The 22,715-nt window shown below is 41.8% G+C and overlaps 1 protein-coding gene across 1 annotated transcript in view; it reads right to left on the reverse strand.

The window, feature by feature from the left end:
* Positions 1-10,731, reverse strand: part of LOC111976146 (capping protein, Arp2/3 and myosin-I linker protein 3-like) — a 36,596-nt gene extending 25,865 nt beyond the window's left edge. Inside the window, exons 1-16 of the mRNA XM_024004905.2 lie at positions 10,559-10,731; positions 8,365-8,459; positions 5,247-5,297; positions 5,089-5,148; positions 4,629-4,750; positions 4,406-4,500; positions 3,058-3,128; positions 2,860-2,933; positions 2,619-2,694; positions 2,428-2,516; positions 2,191-2,285; positions 2,008-2,094; positions 1,264-1,373; positions 1,053-1,130; positions 810-886; positions 173-277 (exon numbers count right to left, since the gene is read on the reverse strand). Of these exons, the coding sequence (XP_023860673.1) occupies positions 173-277; positions 810-886; positions 1,053-1,130; positions 1,264-1,373; positions 2,008-2,094; positions 2,191-2,285; positions 2,428-2,516; positions 2,619-2,694; positions 2,860-2,933; positions 3,058-3,128; positions 4,406-4,500; positions 4,629-4,750; positions 5,089-5,148; positions 5,247-5,297; positions 8,365-8,459; positions 10,559-10,616 (1,343 nt within the window). The 5' untranslated portion in view covers positions 10,617-10,731. The remainder of the gene's footprint in view (positions 1-172; positions 278-809; positions 887-1,052; positions 1,131-1,263; positions 1,374-2,007; positions 2,095-2,190; positions 2,286-2,427; positions 2,517-2,618; positions 2,695-2,859; positions 2,934-3,057; positions 3,129-4,405; positions 4,501-4,628; positions 4,751-5,088; positions 5,149-5,246; positions 5,298-8,364; positions 8,460-10,558) is intronic.
* Between the last annotated feature and the right edge of the window lie 11,984 nt (positions 10,732-22,715).

A 22,715-nucleotide genomic window follows, 5' to 3' on the forward strand; every position in this document is an offset into this window, starting at 1 on the left:
ACATAAGGGGAAAAGGTGTTAACAACAAAGAACTTTTAGCTTCTTTCTCTTTCTGGAAATTCACACCCTTTAACYTAGTGTCATTTGTCATGGTGACCAGCTAGCCTGGCCCCAGTCACTCTAGTGAGATGCAGGTGTGAGAGAGAGACCAGGGGAGAATAGGGGAACTGACCTCAGGGCCTCAGGGGGCAGCTTCATAGAGGCCAGGCTGACATGGGTGAGACTGAAGGCCGAGCTGAAGAACTGACGGAACAACGGCAGGGTCTCCTTCACTTTCCTGGGAGAGGAGCGAGGTCAGAGTGAGATGAATGAGAGAGGAGAGGAAGAAGTAGAGATGGAGTGGGAGGGAAAAGTGATAGAAGGTGAGTGGTAAATTGTTGATAGTCTGGGTAAATAAGAGACTGGTATGAAGTGGAGAGCGTATTCAGATGGAATGAGACAGAGACAATGGAGCTGGTCAAAGAGGAGGGAGCAAGTGGGGTCAGATGATAAATAGCTCTGCTTCATATTCATGAGTCTTATCTATGCAGACAGCTCTAGAAGTTTAAAACCACAGACACAACTACAGAAAGGAACACAATGTTCCAGTGATTCCCACAAAGCATATTTTTGATTTCACATTGAAGAGAACGACAGAGATAAGACAGATAAGAGTGAAAAGTAAAAGAGAGCGAAAGATCAAGCCTGAAGATTTTAAGAAAAAAAAGATCCCTTGCTAAAAATTAGCCTTCCATCCTCACGCCGAGCCACAAAGCGTTTTGCGGCCACATCACACCAAATAAATAGTTCATCTCAAGGATGTGACTAACCTATGGGAGAAGGTATTTCTGGAGAGATTCAAGTAGGAGAGATCGGCACAACAACCCCTCAGCAGAGCCCCAAATAGCTACGTGAGAGAAGCGAGAGTTGTGTTGTGCAGTTTAGTGGGAGAGAGAAAAAGACAGCGGTTGGGGATTATAGAGGAAGAAAAAGACAGAAGTTGCAGATAAACTCTTTAAAATGCTTAATTCTATAAGTGTGCAATCAAATTCTCAGAGACACTAGATTCTCACTGAGTCAACAGAACAGTCAGTGCCAGACAGGTCCAAATGGACCAGACAATTAGGCTGGGACAGGAACAGGCACAGATTCTAAAGAAAGAGAGAGAAAAGATGGTTAACTGAGAAACTGACTCATAAGCCATCAGCAGTGCATTTACTATACTGTTGGTTTGTTTACAGAGTATGAGTGTATGTATAAGTGTATGTGTGTGTGTTTTCTAACCGAGGCATCCTCCCCAGACAGGAACCCAGGGTTCTTGCTCAGGTCCAGGTGCAGCAGAGAGTTAGAATACTCATCACTGGAGCACAGAGCCTGAGACAGAGACACCACACCTGAGACACACAGAGAGAGGGAGGGGGAAGCCATGAGAGATGCATTCAGCTAGCTAATGCAAATGTACACAGTTTACACAACAAAAAAATCCAGTTTCAGAATATTTTTTGTCATGTGATTCTCATCCGTAACTGTGTGAAGTATAATTCAATATTCAATATTCAGTATTCCAATTCAAAATATTTAAAAAGTGGGGGAGTAACACAGAGCATTCTGCCTGAAGGATGGTTACCGTGGGGGCATATCATGACTCTTGAAGCTTTGTAGAGTAGACAAAACATTACGTTAACACACAGAGATGTTGGTGGGGGAATTACAGGAGGTACAGAGGTTTATATCACCTCAACTAGAAAAGTAGCATGCATGCATAGCTTAGTGGCATGTTCCATCAGCTATTGCTGCTTCGTCAAACCCAAACACAGTTGGAGGTGTTCATTAACTGATTCTCCAGCTGACTGTCCCTGCTTGCTGAATTACTGCCTTGTATTAACGTCAGGGGACACTGAGATGTAGAGGAGGATGCTTATGCAACATGGAGTAGGACAGGGGGGTGGGGCCTTCTCTCCAGGTGTGGAAAGTAGAGAGATGGAGAGATTGAGCGATGGAAGGATGGAGAGGTGAAGCAGTCTAAACCTTTGGAGTTGATGAAGGTCTTGGAGAGGTTGAGGAGACGCAGTCCTTTGCTGAGGCGACACACTTGCTGGATGAGGTTAGCCACACCTACACCAGAGGAGGAGAGATGTCACTAAAACAAACATAATGTGGAAGTCAAACTAGTGTGGAAGTCAAACAGGAAGTTAGGCATCTGCTTGGTACCTTGGTTGTCCAGTGTGTTGTGGGCCAGATTCAGAGAGTGGATGACAGAAGCAGGATTCTCTGAGAGCGCAACTGACAGCTTCTGAGGAAAGTCACTGCAACATACACAATATACAGTACACACATTTGGACATAGACACAATGACACACACAAACACTTTTTAGTTTAAGGTTCTAACACAATTCTTATTATTTTTTTAAGTATGGGTGAGAAGTGTGAAGCAAGGGAAAACTCACGATTTGAGCCCAGCATTCTCCAGAGTGATTTCTTCCAGACTGGAGGACTTACTGAGGGTGTGCAGAACCTGCTCAGTGACCTCTGACCCCTGAAATTAGAAATGATCTAATTTCATTGCACGCATAATAACTTCTGAATAATATCAATTACCATTTAAAGCACAAGGAGAGACAGACAGAAGGATACTTACTATGCGTATGTCCTTACAGTATAGTTTGGTGAACCAGGTATTGTACGCCATTGATGCCACAATAACTGCCAAGTCCCTGTCATAAACACACAACAATTACTGCACTGAAACAGCTACATTTCATAATACCCTTAATGTATATTTAGCAACTGGATTTATTAAGGCTACAGCAGCATCAACTTGATAGAGTTATGCCCTCTTTCTTTCTTTCTGTCTTTCTTTCCCTCTCCCCTTCTCTCACCTGCTTTCCAGGTGGCTGAAGTCCACTAGATTAAACTCCCTGTTGTCTTGGGAGTGATAGATAGTGTCCACATCCTAGGAACAAGATTACCCATGAGTCCACTTGCTATAGTATATGACCCCCTCAATTGAAAGTACAGTGTTGTATATAACTCTCCTGTGCACTCACACACAACCGGCCCACTCCCATTGCGCTTACCCACTGCACTTCCTCCTTGCAGCTGATTCCATTATAGTCACACAGGGCAGCGTAGGTCTCCGAAAACCCTCCTGAGACAGACAGTGAGGAAGAAAAATAGCGGATGGTGAGTGTTTAAATAGCACTTGGTTATTTCAGAGAGGGAAAGAGGGAAAAGAAAGAAGGGAAGAGAGAGACAACAAGCAGTGCAATTACTCTACAATGTCTGTGTAAAAATATAGTTGTGAACCCAGCTATCTTAAGATGAATCTACTAACTGTGCGTTGCTCTGGATAAGAGTGTCTGCTAAATAACTAAAATGTCAACTGTAAATGTGCTATACACTGTATGTAGTGCAGTGGGTTTCTCTATCCATTTGTCTCTTAATCAAATTACTCAACAATTTCCTATGACTGTCTATCATCTTCCTGAATCTGTCTCATATGCAGAGGTACGTGAAGAGACCTTTCAAGGGGCATGTGCTCAAAATGCCCGCACCTCTTCACAATTCATATCTCGAAATGTATAACATTGTTGACCATGGACCTATTTATTTCTGCAACAACACACTCAGTCATCATCACACATAAGCAAGCTAAATACAGTGCCTCGTGATTGACATCTGGAAAAGAGGGTGGGCTTTCAACTGATCATTTAGCTAGCTCGATTTATTTGACTGACTGTGATTTATCTTCAATGCTCGAATCAAATAATAAGTTCATAATATAATATTCATAATCGCCTAACTCATAATGTACGGCTAGCTAGCGGCTTGTGTGGATATTTTTGTATATGGTGGTTAGCTAGAGTCTAGACTACCTGCGTTGCTGCTGCCCTGACACACGTGCATAACCTGACTGAAGGAGGGATGGAGTTCAGTCAGAGGGCGATGATGCAGTCGCTCCTGTCTTTCTGCCTCTCTCTGCTGAGCGTATCAGCCAACCAGACTGAATAGTGATGATGATGTAGGCTGAATCAAGTGTTAATCAAATGTTATGCTACAGTGGCAGTACTGTTGATATTTAAAAAAGGTAGCTAGCCACACACACACGAACACACACATGACCAGTGACCGCATCTCTCAAGCCATGCATGTTTGGATACCAGGTGCGCACAATCTCCGTACAGGGCAGACTGGTAAACAGGCACAACCAGGCGCACGCGATGACTGCCGAACAACAATGACAAAATATTTATTAGAAAATTATAATTTTGGGGGAAATTATACCACCACCCAAAAGGGCACTTTGGAGACTGGAAAGGCAAAGGGGCATGTGCTCTGCACAGGTAGAGCCCTATCTGTGCACATGCCTGCTTATGCTGTGTGTCTGTCTTTGTATGCCTGCCTTCCTGCCTGTGAGTCTCTTACCACAGGCCCTCTGGGTTTCCATAGACGTCTCTGAGCTGGGGGAGTACTTCCTGCTTCCCTCAGAAAGTTCACTGTCTGAATGACAGATGGAGGGACTGAAAGAGAGAGAGAGGACAAAAGGAGGTTTAAGTTAGAAGGGACAAATTAGCTAACATTACTTATTTGTCTGGGTTTCAACACTGTCTGGTAAAGGAGTCTGTGCTGTCTGAGAATGGACACTTACGCAAACACAGAGTTGTTAAATATTCTGGACAGGGCAAAGTTAACATGGCTGACCACATGACTGAGGTGGTCACGTGACTGTAGCCACAAGGAATAAGTGGACTTGTCCGTGTCTATGACGACCTGCACAGAAACAGCATAGTTTCAATGACTGTTGAGTGATACAGGCACCACAGTGATTTTGATGGCATAGTGCTGAAGTTTGAAATGGATAACTGACAGTTAACTGCAGGAAATATATGGTTACAGTAGCTCTACTTACAGGAATGAAGATCCTCATATCTCCATTATGCCAAATATTGAGATTAACTGATTTCAAATAATTACTCAGATGTTGAGATGATTGACACTCCATAATAAATTTGTTTAGACAACTAATCAGTTGTAATGAAGAGGCCACAGGGACAATGCACGAACATGGCCATTCAAAACCTCAGTTCACCTGGCATTATGTTACTCACCTGATGCTCTGGGTGACTGTTCATGGCTCGGATCTCCAAGAAGTTAAATGTCACCTCTATCTGCAATGAACGCCACATTTTGCACCTATTTGTTAACATGCTGATAATTATGTGCATGGTATGTGGTAAATACTGTACATACGGATCATGTGCGCTACCTTTGTTGGAACCTTGGCAACCAGGAGATAGAGTCTCCATGTTGTGAGAACCTGAGACAGCCAGAGAAACAGGAACAAATTAAATCCATCCTGAGCAAAAGTTCACTGCACACTCAAGACTCGCTAAGGGCATCAGATTCTCTGATGGGTTGCCATGGTAATGCCGAGTGAGATGTGGAGTCCTCTCTCTATTCATCTATTGATCTGGGTAGGAATATTTTTTCCATAACATCATGCTATGGATGGGCTGCGGTGTACCCTGGGGAGGATTGCATTCGCAGGCTGTGCATTAAGATGCTCTATAGAAATTATTACAACAATAATAGTTATAGGGAAGTCATTAAAATAAATCACACATACGCACACACCCACACACAGATGTACTGTAAACGTACGCTCACACATTAAATCCCCTTGAGCTACAAACACAATCTCTATGCCCTAGTCTCATGCTCCTTCTGTCCATATTTTTGGGGAGAATGAAGAATCTTTAGTAAATATTGTTCAAGCACAGTGTAACATTTTCATCAGATAAACAAACATATTTATCAGATGTTCTCTCCCTTCCTCTCTCAGACTCTCGTCCTTCACTCCTGATCATTTCCCCCTTCCTCTCTGATGCCCCTTTAAAACAGCTCTCTGAGAAGTAGCTGAGGAGGGATGGAGGAACATTTTCTCCTCTGCCATTTCTCTTTGTGGCTATCACTCTCATTTGTTCTCTCCCCAGTAACACTAGTACACAGTATGCCCTCTTACTGAAAAGCTGTAATTAAATGATGGCTCCCCCTCTCTGTTGCATTTTGAGAGAGAGGTGCTTGACTCTACCCATCAGAGTCAAACACTTGCCGGCAGCCACAACACACACACACCCCCCACAACATCAAACCCCCCCACACACACACAACATCAAACCCCCACAACATCAAACCCCCCACAACACCCACACACACAACATCAAACCCCCCACAACGAGGGGTGTGTCTGATGTTAGAGAGAGAAAGGGAGAAAAAGAGAGCAAGAGTCTCCTGCATTTCCAACAAGTCACTTCAAAGACACTGTGTCTGAAGGAGTTGATTAAAATGTGCAGATAGTATCACATTAACGTGATGAGTTGGGGGGAGGTATCCTGGGTAGGGGGTGGAGACAGTGTGTGCGTACTGTACCATATGAGTTTATACAAGTAAATCATGCTGGAGAGAAGGGTGGGGAGACAGTCCCCCCAAGAGAGAAGGGTGGGGAGACAGTTCCCCCAGGAGAGAAGGGTGGGGAGACCGTTCCTCCAGGAGAGAAGGGTGGGGAGCCAGTTCCCCCAGGAGGAGGGTGGGGAGACAGTCCCCCCAAGAGAGAAGGGTGGGGAGACAGTCCCCCCAAGAGAGAAGGGTGGGGAGACAGTTCCCCCAGGAGAGAAGGGTGGGGAGACAGTTCCCCAGGAGAGAAGGGTGGGGAGACAGTCCCCCAAGAGAGAACAGGGTGGGGAGACAGTTCCCACCAGGAGAGAAGGGTGGGGAGACAGTTCCCCCAGGAGAGAAGGGTGGGGAGACAGTTCCCCCAGGACAGTCCTCATCAAAGTCTTCCAGATCAAAGGGACATACCACACTTAACGTGGAATATCATTATGCATGTGTCTGTTTTTGGAGCAGAGATGCCTGTCTTTTCTTATTGGACTGATAAGGGGGAGAGGCGACTGTTATACACAAACAAGTACTGGAAGTATACTGGTTAAATAATTCACAATCAAGGAAACCAAAGCCTCATTTACAGTACATTGACCATGACATGAAATAAAAACAATGGCCCTAGCCCCATCCTGAACCTGCTATAAAATATTAACCCTAGCCCAAGCCTAATAGCAAGCAAGCATTTCACACTTCCCGTTCCCTTGACACCTTAAATCCTAACCCTCTCCTCAGCCAGTCCCACAGAGACTACAATTACAGACAGTTCAGAGTAAAAAAAAAAAAAAGGAACAGTTTAGCAGAGAGAGATTGGACAGCGGGGACTGAAGAGATAACATAGTCCCGACAGATAGACAGACATACCAAAGACACTGAATTGCAAAGGGTACATGCAAAACTCTTCCAACTCGCACCATAATGAATCATTAAGCAGTCATCAAGGGAATGACTCTCTGCCAAGGCCTGCCTGCCCTGCTGGGGGTTCAGCCCATTGCCTCATCAGGGAGTTAAGGGGAAGGCTTGTGGTAGTTTTTGGGGAGCACAAAAACATGAAAACATTTCAATGCAGTTTTATGTGGAGTTGCTACACTCATAGAAAAAAGGGTTCCAAAGGGGTTCTGCGGCAGTCCCCATAGGAGAAACCCTTTTGGGTTCCACCTGTAACCAAAAGCTTTTTTTCAAAGGATTCTTCTATGGGGACAGCCGCAGAACCCTTTTAGGTTCTAGATAGCACCTTTCTTTCTAAAAGTGTTGAGCAGCTTTTGTTATTTGGTCGGTCTGTTTCTTATACTTCTCCCTATTTGCTGTACTCACACAGGTTGTGATCTATACTAAAAGAGCTCACTGGCCCAGATTTAGTCCTGTGAGCTGGCAAGGCTGCAGCTCCACAAATGGAGATTTCACATCTTTGCCCCACATACTCTGATGAAAGCACCCAGAATCAAAGGCAGTGGTCCGCCCGCGCCCGGCATTGCCTCCACCGCCAGTGTCTCAGAGAGACAGAGCCTCCCCAAGCTGCTGCTATTACAGACCTCTCTGTCCTACATTATTCCAATACAGAGCCCAGGCACAGCCAGGGATGGGGAAGCAGAAACCTATCAACTTAATATATTCATGGCATGTGGCCAGTCTGGCCATAGCTTGCGCTCAGTATGTAATTGACCATAGCAATTAATTGCACTTCAATACTGCCTATGTTGCATCATGTCTCTCATAGACCACCCATCAGGTTTCCATCCAATGTGTTATGTAGTATCCATCCACTGTATCAGACTTGTTTTTTGGCGTAGTGAGGGGTGGAATAGTACTGTGTGTGGATGGTCTGGAGAGCTCTTCTATATCAAAAGCTCAACAATCATCTGTGGGAATACCACCCACTCAGTCAGCATATCAATACAGCAACTGCTGTTTTTACCAGTGTAAGTTATTCAGACACTACTCACCAGTATCCTATCATCTGATTTGCCATTTTTGGTTTCAAGCTTAATGCCACGTATAAACTTGGTTGAGGACTTGTCAATAATCTTCCTGATACTCTCTGTAAATAGAAAAACATCCAAGGTCAGATACACACGAATGCACACAGCAAACATTTCACACAAATCAACCAAGTATACAGCACATCAGAAAAGTGAGAGAGACAAGCTTGACCTTCAAGTGGACAGCCCTTTCGCCAACCGACTGAAGGCGGACCAACCTTCTCATTTAAAACTGACATACTGGCATTTTATAAACAGGGAGATAATCAGAGGCTGCACAGAAACACAGTCACTGTCTATTTTGTAGAATATGACCCTGCTTCTGGTATCTTAAACTATGCTATTGATTGAGAAAACCCTTGAGTCTCCAAAACGAATTGTATTTTTCATTCAAACGTGAAAGACAATATTTTCAATGGCAGGCACACAACAATTTCCCCTTAAAATGAGGATATGTGAGAGAGGACAGAATGAAGCCATAAAATAGAGAGCATTTTAATAGAATATGGAAACCAGAGATGAAATACAGTACTTGGTGAGAGTGGATGGAGACAAAACACTTCCTGTATTTTCTCTCCAGTTTTTCTATTTCTTGTTGTATTTTTTCCATTATCACCTGTAAATTGCCTTGTATTATGCAAACTAAAAGAGCTTTTGTAATTTCATTATCTAATCATGCAAATAAACCAACAAACATCTTATTATTAATTGTGTGTTTCAAAGGCGAAAACCTGCAATCTCATTCATTCTGTTATTAATGAGATTCAAAATACAATGCCAGACAATTTATTCCCACACAAACTCCAACATTATGTGAACAATATGACTACTACCAACACCACATGGCTCCTCTCTGCTCCAGTGTGTCACATATAATCCCAGTCAGATGTGTGACAGAACATCACGATGACTGTTTAAACAGAGGTGGTATTTTGTCTCCATACAGATGATGACCTGAACATCACGATGACTGTTTAAACAGAGGTGGTATTTTGTCCTCCATACAGATGATGACCTGAACATCATGATGACTGTTTAAACAGAGGTGGTATTTTGTCTCCATACAGATGATGACCTTGTGCTGGCCAGGGCAGAAGGCCACCTGGGGTCTAATGCTCTGTAGCTGTCTAACTCTCTGAGGCAGATGGGGGTGGCTGGCTGGCAGGTGGGTGGATTGCGAGGCAGGGATTCCACTGGAATAATTATCACAGTGTGGTTAATAGAGCCATTAGGAGTAATTAATTCAGAACCTCCCTGCTAATGTGAGCATGTGTGTGTGGAGTAGGTGAGTGAAAGTGTGATTAAGTCCTGATGGTGTAAGTTTGTGAGATGTAAGCTGGTGTCAATTCAATGGCAGCCTTGTCATCTGTATAGAACAGTGTTTCCCAACCCTGGTCCTTGAGTACCCCCAACAGTACACCTTTACGCTGTAGCCCTTGATAAACACACCTCATTCAACTCATTGTTGGCTTGATGATTAGTTGAATCAGGTGTGCTTGTCCAGGGTTACAATACAAATGTGTACTGTTGAGGGTACTCGAGGAGCATGGTTGGGATACACTGGTATAAAATCATACTCTGAAAGAGCAGTGTAGGTTAGTGGCCATGTCTGTCTCATTCAATAAAGGAAAGGAAAGCAAAGAATACATACAAATTGTTGCCAAGAAAATGCATACTGCTCCCCCTCTATCTTTCACACACAAACTGCAGATAAAAAAGAGCAAGCTTACTGCCAACACGCTGAGACGGTAACAATTCCTATTCTTAAAAGCTGGAATGAATTTATGAATGCAGATAGCATTATGAGTGAGTAAATCCATGCGTGATGCACACACGATGATTTTCACAACGCCTCTTTTCCTATGGGCTAGAGATTTGACATGATCAGTCGGCTGGGCTTTTATACCGAGTCCTGAGGATCAGGATGTCTTTGCTTTACACAACTTTCTAACTTTGTGATCAAATTAATGCAATGCGCGTGTAGCTTAAAATACAAAAAAAATTCACAACACTTGTTGGCAGATATGAAAGCAGTATTTTTCATAAACCTCCAAAGCCTCTGTCCAGTCGCAGCCCACCACATACACGGCAATGGTCAAAGACAGAATCGGTGCATCATACATATGATAATAATGGTGATAGGAATGGTGATTCCTACCTGTAATATCCCTGCTCACACTGACAAAACAAGAGGCAGTTATCTCTTTAGAAGCCATGTCTCTTCATGTATCACCGCCCCTTTCTCTTTTTCAATAGTGACCGGAACGGATTGCTTGTCTCGCAAGCATTCCACCAAGCATCCGACTGCTCCCCCAGAGCATACGACTACTGCTACCAACCCGCACTGTGAGAAGTAGTATAACGTGAGAGAGCGCTCGGCGGTGGAAGAAGGGAAGGTGGAGGGAGATCATTGAAATAATAGGAGACAGTGGGCTAGCATATTTGGTGGACTCAGATATTACTGGAAGCAACCGTGAAACTAATACTATTTGTCAATTGAATTGATCAATATATGATATTGGTCGAAATAGTGGCGACCCCCACACGTTTCAACACAATTCAAAGGCTATGGATGGAAAACTGGAGTGTGCAAAACATCACACTAGGCTACTTTTCTGTTTTCAGCCAGACTCGATGCGAGTCAATTGGACTGGCCTACAGTCTGTGGGCAGCTATTGGTAGGTACACAGTATGATATTAATCCTGTTGGCAATTACAAGGTCGACAGGTAGCCTAGCGGTTAGAGAGGGTTGCCACTTCGAAAAATAATAATAGGCTGGGCAGTTGATCTACAGCTATTGATTTGGTCTCCCATCGAGGGTTTTAACCAAGCCTGCTTAGCTTTTATATTTGTCCCTTACTCAATGATTACTACCAATGTGCTATCTATCGTGAGAATGATTATTGAGCGATGTCTTAATAACGACATATATTCACTGTTGCTATCGAAGTCATTCCAAAGGGTAGGTTTAAGAGAGCAAATGAAATTATATGACTTATAAAGTACTGTTACATCAGTGATACTATTTAGGCCTATAAAGCATTTGCAAAGCAAGTCATCAGCAGCTAGTTTATATTTAACCCAGGATTCAACAAAACAATGTACAATACATAGGCCTAGGGTTTCAAACTTGGGTTGATTTAAAATATAATCTTCAAGTTAATCATTCATATTTTGGATTCAAGTCTCCATTTCAACTAAAAATCTAAGTTAAAGAATAGGACTAAATCCAATCAAACTTTATTTAAAGTGTATTTAAAGTTTGATTAGATTAAACTCCATTCTTTAACTTTGATTTTTGGTTGAGATGGACATGTGAATCCAACATATCAACTATTAATTTGTAGACAAATTTGGGTATTGAATTGTGTTTGGTTTTCAACACAACCAAATATCAACATTTGAAGCAGATGCAGATTAATTTTCTGCTTGGATAGTTTGATCCGTGCCACTGATTTAGTCTGGCTTTAATTCCAGTTTGTCTACAAATTAATACATTTGCCAGCAGCATACCACCCTGCATCCCACTGCTGGCTTGCTTCTGAAGCTAAGCAGGGTTGGTCCTGGATGGGAGACCAGATGCTGCTGGAAGTGGTGTTAGGGGGCCAGTAGGAGGCACCCTTTCCTCTGGTCTAAAAAATAAATATCCCAATGCCCCAGGGCAGTGATTGGGGACACTGCCCTGTGTAGGGTGCAGTCTTTCGGATGGGATGTTAAACGGGTGTCCTAACTCTCTGTGTTCACTAAAGATCCAATGGCACTTATCTTAAGAGTAGGGGTGTTAACCCTGGTGTCCTGGCTAAATTCCCAACCTTGCCCTCATACAATCACAGTCACCTAATCATCCCCAGCTTACAATTGGCTCATTCATCCCCCCTCCTCTCCCCTGTAACTATTCCCCAGGTTGTTGCTGTAACTGAGAATGTGTTCTCAGTCAACTTACCTGGTTAAATAAAAAATATGTTGGATTCAATTCTCCATCTCAACCAAAAATACATGTTTGGTATTATTATTTCTTAGGGTCAACACTGACTTGTACCAATTACAGTGTCTTATGAAATGTTGATTTTTAGGTGAAATGTATATATTGTTTGTTGTGATTCTGTTGCGATCTAAAAACCAATTAATAAAAACTATTTAAAAAATGTTTTTGTTAAAGAATAGGACTAAAACAAATCAAACTTTAAATACAGTTTAAATAAAGTTTGATTTGATTTAGTCCTCTTCTTTAACTTTCATTCTTGGGTGAGATGGAGATGTGAATCCAACATACAGTTGAAGTCGGAAGTTTACATACACTTAGGTTGGAGTTATTAAAACTCGTTTTTCAACCAGTAGAAAGAGGAGGAAGGGAAGCGCTACTAAGGGACACAATAGTACATTTTGGTAGACAGAAGGTGCTCTTTGGTAAAAGGGGTAAATTGGTCATCAAAAAGAAAGGAGGACCAAGGCACTCTTCATATAATTAATTAAAATACCTTTATTTGTATGGCATGTTCAATAGAAACAGTTTTTTAAAAACGACACGTTTCGGCTGCATGGCCTTCGTCAGGGAGTACAAAGCAATAATACAATGTCCTCTTTTGAACAGCTTTTCCAATTAGCCCTAATTAGAAGAGGGAGTGGTTACAAAATTGTTTGGACACACCTAGTAAGCAATACTATACACATTAAAAAGTTAAATACTGTAGCTATGTTATCAAAAAATTKAACTCCAAGCTAGACGTATCAGAACACTTAGAAAGGTAGTTCTAACCTTAAATATGACTGGGAGAAGTGTCAAGAACAAGAGAGCAATATATTCCATAGTACACTAGAACACAGCAAAACATGAACAACAACAGTCTAAACATAGCTGAGGGCAATTGAGCAAAATGTCCACTAGATGACAGCAAATGGACCTATCACGACCCTACAGGAAGGGTGAGAAATCCATATCTTCATTTAAACCAGAGACTATCCTTAGTTTGTAAATGCATATCTCATTTAAACCAGGGTACTTAGTGGCCTGTAGTTTGTAAATCCATATCTTCATTTAAACCAGGGTACTTAGTGGCCTGTAGTTTGTAAATCCATATCTTCATTTAAACCAGGCTACTAGTGCCTGTAGTTTGTAAATCCATATCTTCATTTAAACCAGGTACTTAGTGGCCTGTATTGAAATCACTAAACTTTTCCCTATATTTAACTGTTTAAGACGGTCCCCTTTTCTAATTGAGCTGCATGATCAATACCCTAGCTGTAGGGAGGCAGGTTGCCATGGTGTAAGACTTGTATGCCTTCCATGTAGTCTCAGCCTACCCGTTATGGTTACTTTGTTTCCTCTAAGCGGTCTTGAAGGCGTCTCGTTGTCCGTCCAATGTAGAACACCTTGCACTGTGGACACTTCAATCTATAGATGACATTGAGTGTTTTGCATTAATTAAATGCTTGACGTAACTCCATTTTAGAAGCTTGTCAACAAAATACTTTTCTGTGCATATTTCTGCAGTGGTTGCACTGGTTCATTTAAAAGACCCTTGGGTTGTGGTCAAGCCAAGTTTTTTGAGATCACCAGGAAGATAGCTGTGACTAATTTGTCATTTAGGTAGGACATCTCTTAAAGCTTATGACTGGAGCTCAGGAAGACTTGGCGTAGTAGCATATCACTTTAGATGTTTCCCCAATTATTTTTAATGATTCTTTGAATTCTTCTGCTTCAGTGCTGATTTTGATTACAAAATACACTCTCTCTGATGTATCACAAGGAACTCCCCTTCGCAACAAGTTCTCTCGTCAAGTATTCCAGCCCTTATACCTGCATCTTTCAGGACCTGAACGCTGAAGTCAGAAGTTACATACACTTAGTTTGAGTCATTAAAACTCGTTTTTCAACCACTCCACCAATTTCTTACAAACTATATTTTGGCAGTCGTTAGACATCTACTTTGTGCATGACACAAGTAATTTTACCAACAATTTGTACATACAGATTATTTCACTTATAATTCACTGTATCACAATTCCAGTGGGTTAGAAGTTTACATACACTAAGTTGACTGCGTCTAAACAGCTTGGAAAATTCCAGAAAATTATGTCATGCTTTAGAAGCTTCTGATAGGCTAATTGACATCATTTGAGTCAATTGGAAGTGTACCTTTGGATGTATTTCAAGCCTACCTTCAAACTCAGTGCCTTGCTTGACATCATGGGAAATCAAAATAATCAGCCAAGACCTCAAAAATGAAATTGTAGACCTCACAAGTCTGGTTCATCCTTGGAGCAAATCCAACCGCTGAATGTACCACGTTCATCTGTACAAACAATAGCACGCAAGTATAAACACCAGACCACGCAGCCGTCATACCCCTCAGGAAGAGACGCTTCTGTCTCCTAGAGATGAACGTACTTGTGTGAAAAGTGCAAATCAATCCAGAACAACAGCAAAGACCTTGTGAAGATGCTGAGGAAACCGGTAGAAAGTATCTATATCCACAGTAAACGAGTCCTATATCGACATAACCTGAAAGCCGCTCAGCAAGAAAAGCCACTGCTCCAAAACCGCCATAAAAAAGCCAGACTATGGTTTGCAACTGCACATGGGACAAAGATCATACTTTTTGGAGAAATGTCCTCTGTTCTGATGAAACAAAAATAGAACTCTTGGCCATAATGACCATTGTTATGTTTGGAGGGAAAAGGGGAGCTTGCAAGCCAAAAAACCGTGAAGCACGGTTGGGCAGCATCATGTTGTGGGGTGCTATGGTGCAGGAGGGACTGTGCACTTCACAAAATAGATGGCATCACGAGGATGAAAATTATGTGGATATATTTAAGCAACATCTCAAGACATCAGTCAGGAAGTTAAACTTGTCGCAAATGTTCTTCCAAATGGACAATGACCCCAAGCAAACTTCCATAGTTGTGGCAAAATAGCTTAAGGACAACAAAGTCAAGGTATTGGAGTGCCATCACCAAGCCCTGACCTCAATCCTATAGAACATTTGTGGCAGAACTGAAAAGCGGTGTGCGAGCAAGGAGCCTACAAACCTGACTCAGTTACACCAGCTCTGTCAGGAGGAATGGGCCAAAATTCACCCAACTTATTGTGGGAAGCTTGTGGAAGGCTACCAGAAATGTTTGACCCAAGTTAAACATTTTAAAGGCAATGCTACCAATACTAATTGAGTGTATGTAAACTTCTGACCCACTGGGAATGTGATGAAAAATAAAAAGCTGAAATAAATCATTTTCGTCTACTTAATATATTCGACATTTCACATTCTTAAAATAAAGTGGTGATCCTAACTGACCTAAGACAGGGAATTTTTACTCTGATTAAATGTCAGGAATTGTGAAAAACTGACTTTAAATGTATTTGGCTAAGGTGTATGTAAACTTCCGACTTCAACTGTATACATTAATAATTTGTAGACAAACTGGAATTTGTCAACCAAACACAATTGAATAATCGTTTTGTAATACAGTAAATAGCCTTAAGTTAAGGCTATCTTACAAACTAATGTAAGAGTATTTATTCAACCTTGTCAAAGTGGAAGAAAAATGTTATTTGTTAAAAAATATATAAAAAATATAACTAATTTATCTTGATTAGATAAGTATTCAACCCCCTGGTTCAATACATGTTAGAATAACCTTTAGCAGCGATTACAGCTGTCCGTCTTTCTGGTTAAGTCTCTAAGAGCTTTCCTTTCCTGGATGTGCAACATTTGTCTAATTTTTTTCAAAATGATTCAAGCTCTTTCAAATTGGTTGTTGCCAAGTCAAAACTGTAACTCGGCCACTCCGGAACATTCACAGTCTTCTTGGTAAGCAACTCCAGTGTAGATTTGGCCTTGTGTTTATCCCTACTCCCTGTTTATTTTTTTGTTGTTGAAAATCTCCCCAGTTCTTAATGATTACAAGCATACCCATAACATGATGCAGCCACCACTATGCTTGAAAATATGGAGTGGTACTCAGGTAGCCTAGTGGTTAGAGCGTTAGGCCAGTAATCGAAAGGTATGCTAGATCGAATCCTCGAGCTGACATGGTAAAAATCTGTCGTTCTGCCCCTGAACAAGGCACTGTTCCTAGGCTGTCATTTTAAATAAGAATGTGTTCTTAACTGACTTGCCTAGTTAAATATATATATATTTTTAAATGTGTTGTATTGGATTTGTCCCTAACATAACACTTTGTATTCATGACAAAAACCTAATTGCATTGACACATTTTTTGCAGTATTACTTTAGTGTCTTGTTACAAACAGGATGCATGTTTTGGAATATTTGTATTATGTACCAGCTTCCTTCTTTACTCTGTCAWTTAGGTTAGTATTGTGGAGTACCTACAATGTTGTTGATCCATCCTTAGTTTTCTCCTATCACAGACATTCAACTCTGTAACTGTTTTAAAGTCACCATTGGCCTCATGGTGAAATCCCTGAGCGGTTTTCTTCCTCTCTGGCAACTGAATTAGGAAGGACACCTCTATCTTTGTAGTGGCTGGGTGTATTGATACACCATCCAAAGTGTAATTAATAACTTCACCATGCTCAAAGGGATATTCAATGTCTGCCACACGGAGTGAGTCCATGCAACGTATTATGTGACTTAAGCAAATTTTTACTCCTGAACTTATTAAGGATTGGCATAACAAAGGGTTTGAAAGTTATTGACTCAAGACATTTCAGCTTTTCATTTTGACATTATGGGGTATTGTGTGTACGCCATTGACAAAAAAATCTACATTTTATCCATTTTAAATTCAGCTGTAAGACAACAAAATGTGGAAAAAGTCAAGGGGGCTGTATACTTTCTGAAGGCACTGTAAATGTCTTATGCAATCATAGAACGCATGTTTGTTTAAGATATCATGCAAAGGTACTGTAGGCGGTCTGTGGATATCTTCACAATTGCTGTAATAATCTGCGCAAAATCTTGAAAAGCATTGATCACTTGCGCTATGTACTTTTAATGTAATCTCAGCTGCAATCCAGGTCATTTGGTTGTGCTATCCCTCTTTCTCTACGGTCTCCCAGTATCAGGGAGCTTGTGTATGTTTGAACCTCTGGATCAGCCATCTACTTAAAGGAGTCTATGTCCTTAAGATGCAGTTTGAAAACAGGTGCTAACTGGTCCTGGACATCGCTGGTTCAGACACACACCTCACAAAGTTATCACCCCAAATGCCTTGTCTGTGGAGACAGTTACTACATCACTGTAGTTGCCAGGGACAACGGCGGTGGGTACTGATGCCAGGCTGGCTCAACCACTATCTTACTCAGTAACCCCGGCCCCCACCTTCCCTGGCAGTGATCCCCAGCAGCCAACAGCACTTCCAAAGGGAGCGCTTCTCTCTCCAGTGCCCTGCTGTGTCTGAGAGCAACTCCACAGAGAGTAACTCCACAGAGAGTAACTCCACAGAGAGTAACTCCACAGAGAGTAACTCCACAGAGAGTAACTCCACAGAGAGTAACTCCACAGACTGGACATTGTGGCAGCTCACTGACTTTGGAGTTAGGTCTGGGTGTCAGACACTAGAGGGCACTGTCAGGAAGGAGGTTCCTGGAGCATGCAGCCTCTCTCTACTGTGGGCTGTACTGGTGTGAGAGCGGCAACGTCACAGTGATCTGTGATTCAGGCCACCTGTATCACTGATCACTGATACCTGATACATTGGCAGCATTGGGGGGGAAATGCCTTGTGCAATGGAGATTATGCATAACATACCAAATAATCTGCACTAGATGTAGTAGTCTAGTGTCTTTTCTTGTCCTCTCTGTCTCACAGGTTCCATTAACATTCTGGGCCCTGCTCACCCTGTCACTGAGGGAGATGTGATGCCAGTACTAGTTCCGCAAACCTAGCCAGACCACCATCTACAAAGATAGAGGTTGTTTCTGTGAAAGTCACAGAGATGACCATAGACAATGTGACCAGTGCAGGCACAGGCTTCTACAAGTGTGCTGATCACGACAAGAAAGTGGGGAGCCAAGAGAGCTGTCTGGCTGTGAGAATTAAGACCTAATGGTTGTGCGCGACTGCGGCCCAAATATTTTACTGCCTTCTTACTGCTTGAGATACAGATTAATATACAAAATACAAGATGCATAAAAATAAGGAAAAAGTACAAACAACAATCTAATAAAGCAATTAAACAAAACAAGTGCAATCCTGTATGAGCAGGTGTTCTATTAATGCCTTGAAGCAAGGGGACAAAACTATCCAGCTTAACTGTGCCCTGGAGTTCATTCCAAGTCTGTGGGGCACAGTAACTATGTACGATCTGCTATCTTAATTTGATCACTCTGTTGTTGCAGATACATAACAGGAAATGCAAATTGTAGTGTATTTAAGGTTTAAAAAGGATTCTAAAGTTAGTAATTTCCTCTTAAAAATATGACTTGATTTGTTCTAACGAAAAATGTATCAACCCCTACAAAAATGTACATGAATTATAATTCACATTTCCTCTTGCTGCAGGATTGAATTAAGATAGGGTTTCTGTCTCAGTTCATCAATTACACTCAACAGCCATAGAAAACAGCATGCAGGGAGTTGGGAAAAAATGTGTGGCAAATGTCACTAACCTGCCTGTTATTGTGTTCAAGGTCGCATATGTGGTGCACTAGCAGCTGTTTCTCTTGCAAAAAAGGTCCACCCCCAGGAGAGGAGCCCCAGACCAAGAAGAATGTGACAGATGACAGATTACCAAGATGACATTGAATGTTCCTGAGTGGCCTAGTTACAGTTTTGACTTAAATCATCTTGAAAATCTATGGCAAGACTGTTTAGCAATGATCAGCAACCAACTTGACAGAGCTTGAAGAATTTTTAAAATAATAATGTGCAAATATTGTACAATCCAGGTGTGCAAAGCTCTTAGAGATTTACCCAGAAAGACTCACAGCTGTAATCACTGCCAAAGGTGATTATATTGGCTCAGGGGGTTGAATACTTATATAATCAAGATATATATATATTAGGGTTTTATTTGTCATACATGTTTTACAAATGTTAGAATGTTTCTTTAACTTTGATATTCCAAAGTATTTTGTGTAGATCATTGACTAAAAATTACAATTAAATCCATTCCAATTCCACATTGCAACAACAAAATGTGGAAAAAGTAAAGGAGTGTGTATACTTTCTGAAGGCACAGTAACTGCCAAATGTTTTATTTAAAAAAATGTATTTCACCTTTATTTAACCAGGTAGGTTAGTTGAGAACAAGTTCTCATTTACAACTGCGACCTGTCCAAGATAAAGCAAAGCAGTGTGACACAAACAACAACACAGAGTTACACATGGAATCACAAACATAGTCAATAATACAATAGAAAAAGTCTATATACAGTGTGTGCAAATGAGGTAGGATAAGGGAGGTAAGGCAATGAATAGGCCATAGTGGCTAAATAATTACAAAAACAATTAACCACTGGAGTGATACATGTGCAGAAGATGCGTGTGCAAGTAGAGATACTGGGGTGAAAAGGAGCAAAATAAATAAAAGTAATGGGATGAGGTAGTTGGATGGGCTATTTACAGATGGGTTATGTACGGGTGCAGTGATCTGTGAGATGCTCTGACAGCTGGTGCTTAAAGCTAGTGAGGGAGATAAGTGTTTCCAGCTTCAGTGATTTTTGCAGTTCGTTCCAGTCATTGGCAGCAGAGAACTGGAAGGAAAGGCGGCCGAAGGAGGAATTGGCTTCGCGGGTGACCAGTGACATATACCTGCTGGAGCGCGTGGTGGGTGCTGCTATGGTGACCAGTGAGCTGAGATAAGGCGGGGCTTAACCTAGCAAAGACTTATATAGACGACCTGGAGCCAGTGGGTTTGGCAACGAATATGAAGCGAGGGCCAGCCAACGAGAGCATACAGGTCGCAGTGGTGGATAGTATATGGGGCTTTGGTGACAAAACGGACGGCACTGTGATAGACTGCATCCAATTTGCTGAGTAGAGTGTTGGAGGCTATTTTGTAAATTACATTGCCGAAGTCAAGAATTGGTAGGATAGTCAGTTTTACGAGGGTATGTTTGGCAGCATGAGTGAAGGATGCTTTGTTGCGAAATAGGAAGCTGATTCTAGATTTAATTTTGAATTGTGAGTCTGGAAGGAGAGTTTACAGTCTAACCAGACACCTAGGTATTTGTAGTTGTCCACATATTCTAAGTCAGAACCGTCCAGAGTAGTGATGCTGGACGGGCGGGCAGGTGTGGGCAGCGATCGGTTGAAGAGCATGCATTTAGTTTTACTTGCATTTAAGAGCAGTTGGAGGCAACGGAAGGAGTGTTGTTTGGCATTGAAGCTCGTTTAGAGGTTTGTTAACACAGTGTCCAAAGAAGGACCAGATGTATACAGAATGGTGTCATCTGCGTAGAGGTGGATCAAAGAATCACCCGCAGCAAGAGCGACATCATTGATATAAAGAGAAAAGAGTCGCCCCGAGATTTAAACCTTGTGGCAACTCATCGAGACTGCCAGAGGTCCGGACAACCGGCCCTCCGATTTGACACACTGAACTCTATCTGATAAGTAGTTTGTGAACCAGGCGAGGCAGTCATTAGAGAAACCAAGGCTGTTGAGTCTGCCGATAAGAATACGGTGATTGACATAGTCAAATGCCTTGGCCAGGTCGATGAAGACGGCTGCACAGTACTGTTTTTTATTGATGGTGGTTATGATATCGTTTAGAACCTTGAGCATAGCTGAGGTGCACCCGTGACCAGCTCGGAAACCGGATTGCATAGTGGAGAAGGTACGGTGGGATTCGAGATGGTCGGTGACCTGTTTGTTCGCTAGGCTTTCGAAGACTTTAGAAAGGCAGGGCAGGATGGATATAGGTCAGTAATAGTTTGTGTCTAGTGGTTTCGCATCCCTCCAATAGAGTTCCAGACACATGTAGAATCTATGCCAAGGCGCATTGAGGCTGTTCTGGCTTGTGGTGGCCCAACACCCTATTACGATGTTTGTGTCCTTTATTTTGGCAGGTACCTYTACGTGATTACATGGGCATGCTCATTTATACTGTAATTTTTATTCAACATGTCCACACCTGGGATTTGAACTCACAATATTTTGGTTCACAGCATTATGATCTTCCTGCTAGGCCACCATGTCTATGTCAATGTCTCATTTAACCTGTAGTGCTACCCTTGGGACCATCAGGTGACATCTTGATGACTGATACACAGGAGAATTCTTGCAACGTTTGCATGAAACATGTCTAGAACATTAATATCTTATATTCTGAGAACATGTTCTGTGTATGTTTGGTGTGACGTTGATGGAATCATCTCCTAACCCTCAGAAAACTGGACACAGGAATATTTTTGCAAGGTTCCAATAAAAGGTGTCTAGACACATTAATATTGAATATTCTGAGAACATGGTAACCACTTTCTGGGTAAGTTCTGTTTGACATTATTAAGGGAATGGCGTCTTGGAAACTGTCCTTGCACATCACTGGAACATTTTTAAGAAAACATTAGGTAATGTTCTCTGAAAGGTATGGGAACATTTGTTGCTGAGTTTGATGTGATAAGTAACTTGGCTATGCTACTTAAACATTTCAGTGACCGGTCAGCATTGAATCAACATCTGCATTGAATCAGGTAGGCCTAGGTTTTTAGCATTAAGAATAACATTGATCCCATGTGTCATTATGACACATTGTTTTCTTGGCAATGGGGCATGGATATGGTTTTGACAGACTTGCCCTGCCTTTCAAAGGCAGTCTCACAGTCAAGTTCACTAAATCACACTTTTATTTATATGTGGCATGAGTAACAACCAGTGACCAGCCTGACCACACAGGCTAAACCACACCAATCATTCTAAGAATAAAAACAGTCTTCTGAGTAGAAGACTGGCGTGGTCCCACCAGTCTATTCGTTTCTAGTAAAATATTACCATAATCATTGCATAATCATGCAATATCCTAATCGAATGAAATAGGCTACTTCTTCCTGAAAAATAGTGGCAAAAGATATTTTGGATCTGAACACAAAATATTTATTCAAGTTTCCTTGGTTGAATTTTGAGATGTTATTTCCGAGAACAGAATTTTATTGAATTCAGAAAAAGATAGAATAACCCTACCCATTTCAGATTGCCACCTTAGCCAATATTCATAGGAATGATCTGAAAAGACTAAATAAATAGCATAAGCCTATCTTGAGTTAATGTAATACCCTTTCGCTGAACTTCTTTTTGTAATCTTGTTTTGAAAGAAAAGGGTACACCAGTCTGTGTGATGTCATCTGACTGGCACAGTAAACACGTGTGTTGGAGCAGGTCCAACTCTTACTCAAAATGTGCAGGGAGAA

Source organism: Salvelinus sp. IW2-2015, linkage group LG16, assembly GCF_002910315.2.
Source record: "Salvelinus sp. IW2-2015 linkage group LG16, ASM291031v2, whole genome shotgun sequence".
Taxonomy (NCBI): Eukaryota; Metazoa; Chordata; class Actinopteri; order Salmoniformes; family Salmonidae; genus Salvelinus; species Salvelinus sp. IW2-2015.